The sequence below is a fragment of the Oncorhynchus clarkii genome, chromosome 27 (genome assembly GCF_045791955.1).
Source record: "Oncorhynchus clarkii lewisi isolate Uvic-CL-2024 chromosome 27, UVic_Ocla_1.0, whole genome shotgun sequence".
In the NCBI taxonomy this organism is placed as follows: Eukaryota; Metazoa; Chordata; class Actinopteri; order Salmoniformes; family Salmonidae; genus Oncorhynchus; species Oncorhynchus clarkii.
Window position 1 is genome coordinate 48,811,471 of NC_092173.1, and position 12,381 is coordinate 48,823,851.

General features: G+C 43.4%; 1 protein-coding gene across 1 annotated transcript in view; it reads left to right on the top strand.

Moving 5' to 3' along the window:
* Window positions 1-10,702: 10,702 nt before the first annotated feature.
* Window positions 10,703-12,381, top strand: part of LOC139385804 (short transient receptor potential channel 6-like) — a 402,463-nt gene continuing 400,784 nt past the window's right edge. Inside the window, exon 1 of the mRNA XM_071131048.1 lies at window positions 10,703-10,940. Coding sequence (XP_070987149.1) covers window positions 10,798-10,940 — 143 coding nt within the window. The 5' untranslated portion in view covers window positions 10,703-10,797. The remainder of the gene's footprint in view (window positions 10,941-12,381) is intronic.

The window sequence follows — 12,381 nt, forward strand, 5'->3', positions numbered from 1 at the left end:
TCAAAGGAAGTTTGTTTTAAAGTGTCTGTCCTCTCTATGTTGAAGTGTCTGTCCTATCTATGTTGAAGTGTCTGTCCTATCTATGTCGTAGATCTACACTATATTATATATACAATAGTATGTGGACACTCCTTCAAATGAGTGGATTTGTCTATTTCTGCCACACCCGTTGCGGACAGGTCTATAAAATCGAGCACACAGATATGGTTTTTGTGAAGTGGAACCTTCTAGGAGAAACAACGGCTCAGCCGCAAAGTGGTAGGCCACACAAGCTCACAGAACAGGACAGCCAAGTGCTGAAGCGTGTAGAGCGTAAAAATAGTCTTTACTCGGTTGCAACATTCACTACAGAGTTCATGCTTCATGAAATGGGTTTCCATGGCCGAGCAGCCGCACACAAGCCTAAGATCACCACGCCCAATGCCAAGCGTTGCTGGAGAGGTGTAAAGCTCGCCGCCATTGGACTCTGGAGCAGTGGAAACGTGTTCTCTGGAGTGATGAATCACGCTTCACCATCTGGCAGTCTGATGGATGAATCTGGGTTTGGCGCATGCCAGGAGAACGCTACCTGCCCCAATATATACTGTAGAGCCAATTCTACATTTTGGTGGAGGAGGAATAATGGTATTGGGCTGTTTTTCATGGTTCGGGTTAGGCCCCTTAGTTCCAGTGAAGGGAAATCTTAACACTACAGCATACAATGACTTTCTAGACAATTATTTTGCGTCCAACTTTGTGGCAACAGTTTGGGGAAGGCCCTTTCCCATTTCAACATGACAACGACTCATGCACAAAGCGAGGTCCATACGGAAATGGTTTGTCGAGATCAGTTTGGAAGAACTTGACTGGCCTGCACAGAGCCTGTTTTAGCAGCAAAGACAGGACCAACTCCATGTTAATGCCCAACGAGTGTCCACATAATGTTGGTCAAGTAGTGGATATCTCTTCTGTTTGCAAGAGTCTCATCTTTCCATAGAGGTGTCATAATAGTTTGTAGGCCAAAACATTCGGCGTACAGACATTTTTGTGAGAAGAACGAATTTCCAAATGTCTCCTGGTCTGACAAACACCTCCTTAGCTCTGCCACCTTTCAGAAGGCCGACATCGTTGGATTGAGACAGAAAACACTGATGTCTCTAGCTTAAACCGACAAACTTTTACGGGGATTTTATTGTCATGTTAATTTGAGTCTCACAGGCGCATGCATCAAACATATATTTTCAAATCAAGGGTCGTATTCAGGCCCTATAACAAGGGTTGTATTCCGGCCCTATAACAAGGGTTGTATTCCAGCCCTATAACAAGGGTCATATTCCAGCCCTATAACAAGGGTCATATTCCAGCCCTATAACAAAGAGCAATGAAACAGTTTAATTCATTTAATGCAATAGCAGGTGTAGACCAACAGTGAAATGCTTACTTACGAACCTTTCCCAAAAATGCACAGAGAAACATTTAACATTTGTAGATAAAAAAATTAAAAAAGAGAAACAAATACACAATGAGCAATGATAGCCTGGCTATATACACAGGGTACCAGTACCGAGTCGATGATAACTTGGCTATATACACAGGGTACCAGTACCGAGTCGATGATAACTTGGCTATAGACACAGGGTACCAGTACCGAGTCAATGATAACTTGGCTATAGACACAGGGTACCAGTACCAAGTCAATGAGTAACCTGACTATATACACAGGGTACCAGTAGCGAGTCAATGAGTAATGATAACTAGGCTATATACACTGGGTACGAGTACCGAGTCAATTATAACTTGGCTATATACACAGGGAACTGTCATGACGTGCCCTGGGGGCAGGATCACAGCGCCCCCACCCCCCAGTTTATGACAGTCGTAAATACTCTGCTTCTGGGTCTGTAGAATTGATATTGGAATGTGTGATTGTGGGACACAGAGAGAGACTTGGACAAACTCCTAATCCCCAAAATGAAAGACCTAAACAATATTTATATTTTTGAGAATGGTCCGTGGACACTTAAGGGACAGTCATGACGAGTGTGTTTCATTTGGTGATCTCACAAAGGACAGGAAACAGAAATAACTGTATCTCTTAAAGCAGGGGTGTCAAACTCAAATACCCAGTGGGCCAAAATGTAAAACCTGAACAAAGTCACGGGCCAACATTGAACAAATTAACCTTTTAATATGGACCCAAACAAGTTTTGCTTTAACATTGAATATGGAACAAGCATCGCTTATTACCATACAATATATAATTTAATAGTGGAGACATGCAAAATCGAATTTCAAATGAAAAAACACATCAATGGCATTCATTTATTAAATAAATAAAATTTAAATAAAAATGGTATGCCTCTTTTCTATTTGCAGCCTTCTGATTTAAATACCAAAATAAACTTTTTCCACTGGCTAATAATTTTACAAATAAAATGATAATAAATCAATCAACCATTCAAGCCCATGCCTTGTAGCAAGAAAAAGTGCATAAAGAAAACGTTAATTATTGCACACTGGTCTAATCTGATGTGCCCAAGCCAGATACCTGGCATCTCTTCTTGGATGCTAGTTCATCAATGTCTGGGCTCAAGCTCTGAGCTGAAGAAATCCTCAGTATCGAGCGAAGATGTTCATCAGTCAGATATCTCCTGTGAGTTGTTTTGGTCATCTTCATCGAGGAGAAAAGTTGCTCGCATAGATAAGTGCTGCCGAACATGGAGAGCATCTGAGCAGCTTGGGTGCGGAGCTGAGGCATTGTGTCAGGGATGAACCGTGGAAACTGTGCGGCGCCCACAGCATCATACTTTGACTTCAGCGTGTCGTTGCACTGGAGTTCAATCAGCTCCATTTGGATGTTGGTTGGTGCATTTTCCACATCAACTGCGAAGGGATTACTAAGCAGTTCAAACTTGCATTTCTGGGCATCGAAGTCGGCAAATCGCCGGCTAAACTCACCTCTGTGTGATACGGCACGTCTGCGTATTCCGAACCACACTCCTCCAGAAAAGATTTAAACTGGCGGTGATTTAGACCTTTGGCTCTTATAAAGTTAACTACCTGTGTTACTGTGGTCATAACATGTTCCATCTTTAGGGCTTTGGCACACAGTGCTTCCTGATGCAGTGGTAAACAGTTAGCTCACCTGCACAGTTCTCTTCCCGCATCTTCTCCCGAACCATGCCCACCAGTACACTCTTTTTACCGCACATCGCTGGCGCACCATCTGTCGTTAATCCAACGAGTTTATCCCACGGCAGCTTTATTTCAGTTACACATTTGGAAACCTCCTCAAAGATTTCCTTTCCTGTGGTTGTGCCATGCATTGATTTGAATCCTAATAGCTCCTCCGTAACACACAGATTTGAGTCCACTCCACGGATGAAGACTGACAGCTGAGCAGTATCAGATGCGTCGCAGCTCTCATCCACAGCGAGGGAGAACGCAACAAAATCTTTTCCCTTTTCCATCAGCTGGTCATACAGATTGGTGGCAAGATCACATGTGCGATCAGCTACTGTGTTCCTGCTCAGGCTCACGTTTGAAAATGCTTGTTTTTTCTCTGGGCATACGAGGTCACAAACCTTCATCATGCACTTTTTCATGAACTCTCCCTCATTAAAGGGCCGGGCTGATTTTGCGATCTCTGCTGCCACTATATAACTAGCCTTTACAGCAGCCTCGCTTTGTGATGTGGCTTTTTTAAACATATTCTGTTGTGAAACCAAACTTCTTTTCATCTCCTCTACTTTCTGGCTCCTTTGAGTCATGTCCAGGTCCTTGTATTTGTCATGGTGTTTCGTTTCATAGTGTCGTCTAATGTTGTACTCCTTACTTACTTACAGCCACGTTGACTTGTCCAGAAAGCTCCTGTTTTCTGCCTTTCTTTTCGCCATTTTTGGGAAGGGTTAGCTCGCTGACAGTTGTAGCGTCTATGTTGCTATGACTACTGTCACAGAGGAGAGAGCGTTTCTGGGTCCTGTCCTGATTGGCGCGCGAAAACAGCAGAGCATTATGGGATTCGTAGTATTAGTGGTGAATGCGCTGTATAATACCGGCGGGCCAGCTCTAGTAGTAATTTGGTATTGTCTCGCGGGCCAAATATAATTAACCCGCGGGCCAAATTTGGCCCACGGGCCAGAGTCTGACACCCATGTCTTAAAGTGTACATTTCCCAGCTATCAGGTTTATATCTAAATATTGTGAAACGTATGTGATTAAATATGAAACTATTTGTGAAAAGATGTAATGTGATGTCAACCTTCTATATGAGAGTATGGGTTTTTCATATAAAGATTAACTAGCCAGTGGCCACACCCCCGTGAGCCCAGACATCACATTAGGAGTCATAGAACCGTCCCTTTTTCCACAGAGTATAAAACCCACTTCCTACAAAATATACATTAAGTCAGAGAACGCCGGGACAGAGTCCCCACGTTGGAATGACTACAATTCTATTGACGATTAGACCATACAGCTCTAGTTTTGGTTACATGGCTGGAAATGGTTAAACTGAGACAATCGATCACGACAGAATAAGAGCAAATCTTAGACGTACTAGTCTACAGCTAGAAATGATGTAAGTCTAATACGAGAATAATGACAACAGCCGAAGCATCTATTCTATGAGAACATTTCCGAATGGTACCCTGAAGTTTCCATTCTAACCACCTACAGCCACAAAAGACATTGTCAAAATCAAATTAAATCAAATGTATTTATATAGCCCTTCTTACATCAGCTGATATCTCAAAGTGCTGTACAGAAACCCAGCCTAAAACCCCAAACAGCAAGCAATGCAGGTGTAGAAGCACGGTGGCTAGGAAAAACTCCTTAGAAAGGCCAAAACCTAGGAAGAAACCTAGAGAGGAACCAGGCTATGAGGGGTGGCCCTCTTCTGGCTGTGCCGGGTGGAGTTTATAACAGAAGATGTTCAAATATTCATAAATGACCAGCATGGTCAAATAATAATAATCACAGGGGTGCAGCAAGTCAGCACTTAATTTAAAGTCAGTTGGCTTTTCATAGCCAATCATTAGGAGTATCTCTACCGCTCCTGCTGTCTCTAGAGAGTTGAAAACAGCAGGTCTGGGACAGGTAGCACGTCTGGTGAACAGGGCAGGGTTCCATAGCCGCAGGCAGAACAGTTGAAACTGGAGCAGCAGCACGGCCAGGTGGACTGGGGACAGCAAGGAATCATCATGCTAGGTAGTCCTGAGGCATGGTCCTAGGGCTCAGGGTCCTCCGAGAGAGAGAAAGAAAGAGAGAAAGAGAGAATTAGAGAGAGCTTACTTAAATTCACATTGGACACCGGATAAGACAGGAGAAGTACTCCAGATATAACAAACTGACCCCAGCCCCCCAACACATAAACTACTGCAGCATAAATACTGGAGGCTGAGACAGGAGGGGTCAGGAGACACAGTGGCCCCATCCGATGATACTCCCGGACAGGGCCAAACAGGAATGGATATAACCCCACCCACTTTGCCAAAGCACAGCCCCCATACCATTAGAGGGATACCTTCAAACACCAACTTACCATCCTGAGACAAGGCCGAGTATAGCCCACAAAGATCTCCGCCACGGCACAACCAAAGGGGGGGGGGGGGGGGCAACCCAGACAGGAAGATCACGTCAGTGACTCAACCCACTCAAGTGATGCACCCCTCCTAGGGACGGTATGAAAGAGCCCCAGTAAGCCAGTGACTCAGCCCCTGTAATAGGGTTAGAGGCAGAGAATCCCAGTGGAAAGAGGGGAACCGGCCAGGCAGAGACAGCAAGGGCGGTTCGTTGCTCCAGAGCCTTTCCGTTCACCTTCCCACTCCTGGGCCAGTCTACACTCAATCATATGACCCACTGAAGAGATGAGTCTTCAGTAAAGACTTAAAGGTTGAGACCGAGTTTGCGTCTCTTACATGGGTAGGCAGACCATCCCATAAAAATGGAGCTCTATAGGAGAAAGCCCTGCCTCCAGCTGTTTGCTTAGAAATTCTAGGGACAATTAGGAGGCCTGCGTCTTGTGACCGTAGCGTACATGTAGGTATGTAAGGCAGGACCATATCAGAGAGATAGGTAGGAGCAAGCCCATGTAATGCTTTGTAGGTTAGCAGTAAAACCTTGAAATCAGCCCTCGCCTTGACAGGAAGCCAGTGTAGGGAGGCTAGCACTGAAGTAATATGATCAAATTGTTTTGTTCTAGTCAGGATTCTAGCAGCCGTATTTAGCACTAACTGAAGTTTATTTAGTGCTTTATCCGGGTTTCCGGAAAGTAGAGCGTTGCAGTAGGCTAACCTAGAAGTGACAAAAGCATGGATTAATTTTTCTGCATCATTTTTGGACAGAAAGTTTCTGATTTTTGCAATGTTACGTAGATGGAAAAAAGCTGTCCTTGAAATGGTCTTGATATGTTCTTCAAAAGAGAGGTCAGGGTCCAGAGTAACGCCGAGGTCCTTCACAGTTTTATATGAGACGACTGTACAACCATTAAGATTAATTGTCAGATTCAACAGAAGATCTCTTTGTTTCTTCAGACCTATATCAAGCATCTCTGTTTTGTCCGAGTTTAAAAGTAAAAAGTTTGCAGCCATCCACTTCCTTATGTCTGAAACACGTGCTTCTAGCGAGGGCAATTTTGGGGCTTCACCATGTTTCATTGAAATGTACAGCTGTGTGTCATCCGCATAGCAGTGAAAGTTAACATTATGTTTTCGATTGACATCCCCAAGAGGTAAAATATATAGTGAAAACAATAGTGGTCCTAAAACGGAACCTTGAGGAACACCGAAATGTACAGTTGATTTGTCAGAGGACAAACCATTCACAGAGACAAACTGATATCTTTCCGACAGATAAGATCTAAACCAGGCCAGAACTTGTCCATGTAGACCAATTTGGGTTTCCAATCTCTCCAAAAGAATGTGGTGATCGATGCTATCAAAAGCAGCGCTAAGGTCTAGGAGCACGAGGACAGATGCAGAGCCTCGGTCTGATGCCATTAAAAGGTCATTTACCACCTTCACAAGTGCAGTCTCAGTGCTATGATGGGGTCTAAAACCAGACTGAAGCATTTCGTATACATTGTTTGTCTTCAGGAAGGCAGTGAGTTGCTGCGCAACAGCCTTTTCTAACATTTTTGAGAGGAATGGAAGATTCGATATAGGCCGATAGTTTTTTATATTTTCTGGGTCAAGGTTTGGCTTTTTCAAGAGAGGCTTTATTACTGCCACTTTTAGTGAGTTTGGTACACATCCGGTGGATAGAGAGACGTTTATTATGTTCAACATAGGAGGGCCAAGCACAGGAAGCAGCTCTTTCAGTAGTTTAGTTGGAATAGGGTCCAGTATGCAGCTTGAAGGTTTAGAGGCCATGATTATTTTCATCATGTGTGTCAAGAGATATAGTACTAAAACACTTGAGCGTCTCTCTTTATCCTAGGTCCTGGCAGAGTTGTGCAGACTCAGGACATCTAAGCTTTGAAGGAATACGCAGATTTAAAGAGGAGTCTGTAATTTGCTTTCTAATAATCATGATCTTTTCCTTAAAGAAGTTCATGAATTTATCACTGCTGAAGTGAAAGCCATCCTCTCTTGGGGAATGCTGCTTTTTAGTTAGCTTTGCGACAGTATCAAAAAGGAATTTCGGATTGTTCTTATTTTCCTCAATTAAGTTAGAAAAATAGGATGATCGAGCAGCAGTAAGAGCTCTTCGGTACTGCACGGTACTGTCTTTCCAAGCTAGTCGGAAGACTTCCAGTTTGGTGTGGCGCCATTTCCGTTCCAATTTTCTGGAAGCTTGCTTCAGAGCTCGGGTATTTTCTGTGTACCAGGGAACTAGTTTCTTATGAGAAATGTTTTTAGTTTTTAGGGATGCAACTGCATCTAGGGTATTGCGCAAGGTTAAATTGAGTTCCTCAGTTAGGTGGTTAACTGATTTTTGTCCTCTGGCGTCCTTGGGTAGACAGAGGGAATCTGGAAGGACATCAAGGAATCATCATCTGGAAGGACATCAAGGTTGCCTTTGTGTTCTTAGCCACAGGGACTATGGTGGTCTGCTTGAAACATGTTGGTATTACAGACTCAATCAGGGACATGCTGAAAATGTCAGTGAAGACACCTGCCAGTTGGTCAGCACATGCCGGAACAGCTGATGCTCTCATGCATGCCTCAGTGTTGCTTGCCTCGAAGCGAGCCTAGAAGTGATTTAGCTCGTCTAGTAAGCTCGTGTCACTGGGCAGCTCGCGGCTGTGCTTCCCTTTATAGTCTGTAATAGTTCCGATGAGCATTGGAGCCGGTGTAGTATGATTCAATCTTAGCCCTGTATTGACGCTTTGCCTGATTGATGGTTCGTCGCAGATCATCGCAGGATTTCTTGTAAGCTTCCAGGTTAGAGTCCCACACCTTGAAAGCGGCAGCTCTACTCTTTAGTGCTTCTACACCTGCATTGCTTGCTGTTTGGGGTTTTAGGCTGGGTTTCTGTACAGCACTTTGAGATAACAGCTGATGTACGAAGGGCTATATAAATAAATTTGATTTTGATTTGATTTAGCTCAGTGTGAATGTTATCAATGGCTTCTGGTTGGGGTATGTACATACAGTCACTGTGGGGACGACGTCCTCAATGCACTTATTGATGAAGCTAGTGACTGATGTGTTGTACTCCTCAATGCCATCGGAAGAATCCCAGAACATGTTCCAGTCTGTGATAGACAAACAGTCCTGTAGTTTAGCATCTGCTTCCTCTGACCACTTCTTTTATGGACCGAGTCACTGGTGCTTCCTGCTTTTTAAAATTGATTTAACTAGACAAGTCAGTTAAGAACAAATTAGTATTTTCAATGACGGCCTAGGAACAGTGGGTTAACTGCCTGTTCAGGGGCAGAACGACAGATTTGTACCTTGTCAGCTCGGAGATTTGAACTTGCAACCTTTTGGTTACTAGTCCAACACTCTAACTACTAGGCTACCCTGCCTCCTCTACACTCTAACCACTAGGTTACCTACCTCCTCTACACTCTAACCACTAGGCTACCCTGCCACCTCTACACTCTAACCACTAGGCTACCCTGCCTCCTCTACACTCTAACCACTAGGCTACCAGCCTCCTCTACACTCTAACCACTAGGCTACCCTGCCTCCTCTACACTCTAACCACTAGGCTACCAGCCTCCTCTACACTCTAACCACTAGGCTACCCTGCTTTAATTTTTGCTTGTAAGCAGGAATCAGGAGGATAGAGTTGTGGTCGGATTTACCAAATGGAGGGCGAGGGAGAGCTTTGTACACGTCTCTGTGTGTGGAGTACAGGTGATCTAGAATTTTTTTCCCCTCTGGTTGCACATTTAACATGTTGATAGATATTTGGTAGAACTGATTTAGCCTTATTCTAAAATGGAGGAAATTATACAAACATGTCACAATACCCCATAATGACATCATAATACCCCATAATGACATCACAATACCCCATAATGACATCACAATACCCCATAATGACATCACAATACCCCATAATGACATCATAATACCCCATAATGACATCACAATACCCCATAATGACATCACAATACCCCATAATGACATCACAATACACCATAATGACAAAGCGAAAACAGGTTTTTAGAAATTTTTACCCCCCTCAAAATACCTTTTTTACATAAATATTCAGACCCTTTGCTATGAGACTCAAAATTGAGCTCAGGTGCATCCTGTTTCCACCGATCATCCTTGAAATGTTTCTACAACTTGATTGGAGTCCACCAGTGGTAAATTCAATTGATTGTATATTATTTGGAAAGGCACACACCTGTCTATATAAGGTCCCACAGTTCACAGTGCATGTCAGAGCAAAAACCAAGCCATGAGGTCCAAGAAATTGTCCATGGAGCTCCGAGACAGGATTGTGTCAAGGCACAGACCTGGGGAAGGGTACCAAACATTTCTGCAGCATTGAAGGTCCCCAAGAACACAGTGGCCTCCATCATTCCTAAATGGAAGAAGTTTGGAACCACCAAGACTCTTCCTAGAGCTGGCCGCCCAGCCAAACTGAGCAACCAGGGAGAGGGGCCTTGGTCTGGGAGGTGACCAACAACCCGATGGTCACTCTGACAGAGCTGCAGAGTTCCTCTGTAGAGATGGGAGAACCTTCCAGAATGAAAGCAGCACACAATCATTTTTTACTGCCTTTTTTGCCATTTATGAATGTTAGTCAATGCATTTCTATGGGCTATAGTAGTAAAGGCCAAATTCAATGTATTATCATATCATTTTTTTTAATAAATCATTTTAATACCTAAAGGGGTCCTATAATTCAAAATCAAATAGCTAAATGATCCGTGGTATGACCTTAAAACAATTCCACGTGCTCCCCCATCCCCCATTAGTAAATTATAGTAGAAAGCAATATTGTCTGTATATGTTCCGATTTGAGAAATCCACACTGAGTGAGATTTTAGGCGCAGGAGAGGGGGCTATGCCTTTTACCCATGGGAGTGAAAACTAAACGTGTGCCCTGAGCCCTATGATTTGTAGGCCTATGTGGAAAAAAACGTTCTGACAAATTGGCAATAAACAGGAGCACTTCAAACTGGACCCCATTCACAACGGTAGTGAGTTGATTAACCTACCACAGCACACACAGTTATTATCGTCAAAAGAACGTCACCATCAACCGTCTACGGTAGACTGTTCTGTGGTCAGGGTACAGACGCGCTCATTCTGCGCTAAGCGTCAGTCCATTCCAAGAGTGGATTTAGGAGGTTTGTAGCGTCTTTGTCTGTGCGCTTCTGTTGATGATCAGCTGGCTTGAGATTGACAAGAAATGACTCACAGAAGACTGTATTTCAATGAAAGTGATTCAACAAAACGATGTTCTACCGAAGGAGATTCTGATAGAGATCATCCACCGTTGAAGACAGACTCATCTGCTAACAGTAGCGCAAACTGCCACGGACACGACAAGAGGTGAGTGTCATATTTTCAGAGTTGTATCAATGATAGCCTTATTATAAAGACAAAACAACATCGTATTCCTGACCGTTACGCGTTGTTGTATGAAGGCTATATCGATGGTTAGACTATGAAAAAGGAAAATACATTCATAATATCGCTATTAAAACATGTTTAGTCTACAGTCCCCAAAAGTATTTTTAGTCGATGTTTGGACAGTATCTGTGACCTCGTGGATGAAGAAAAACAGCGGATGTTAAGTAGCCTTTCTCCGTGTCCAAAGGGACCCGATGGAAAATGAAATACATTGGACTCTATTAGCCCATGAGTGCTTAACATTGACAGTCCATGAAATTGACTAATTGGACACTAGCTCTTGCTATTAATTTTATGTTATGTCAAGAGGACATGTCGAGAGGACACTGTCTGTCTGTGTCCCCTTGATTTTGTGAAGGAAGCCTATACTTAAAGAAAGTATAGCCTGCTTATCCAATGTATAGCCTACTTTTCTATACTGAAAAAAAATATATAAATGCAATCATTTAAATAATTGTACAGATTTACAGTTCATATAAGGAAATCAATCAATTGAAATGAATTCATTAGTTCCTAATCTGTGGAGGTCCTGGGTTGGTGTGGTTACATGTGGTCTGTGGTTGTGGGGGTCCTGGGTTGGCGTGGTTACACGTGGTCTGTGGTTGTGGAGGTCCTGGGTTGGCGTGGTTACACGTGGTCTGTGGTTGTGGAGGTCCTGGGTTGGTGTGGTTACATGTGGTCTGTGGTTGTGGGGGTCCTGGGTTGGCGTGGTTACACGTGGTCTGTGGTTGTGAGGCCTGTTGGACGTACTGCCAAATTCTCTAAAACAACTTGGAGGTGGTTTATGGTATAAAAATGAACGTACAATTATCTGGCAACAGCTCTGGTGGACATTCCTGCAGTCAGCATATCAATTGCACGCTCCTTCAAAACTTTAGACATCTATGGCATTGTGTTGTGTGACAAAACTGCACATTTAAGAGTGGCCTTATATTGCCCCCAGCACAAGGTGCACCTGTGTAATGATGATGTTTAATCAGCTTCTTGATACGCCACACCTGTCAGGTGGATGGATTATCTTGGCAAAGGAGAAATGCTCACTAACATTGATATAAACACATTTTCGAGAAATAAGCTTTTTGTGCTTATTGAAAATGTATAGGATATTTTATTTCAATTCATAAAACAAAGGAACCAACACTTACATGTTGCGTTTTATATTTTTGTTCAGTGTGATATAGTGTAATAGAATGGGCAGAGAGCTCGGGTTTGAACCCTCAACCTTCTGGCCCGAAGCCCAGTGCGCCATCGACTGTACTGCAAACATATGCTCAAGAGTCAGAGACTTTATGTACGTTTATAAACCAGGGTCAAACATGCTCAAGAGTCAGAGACTTTATGTACGTTTATAAACCAGGGT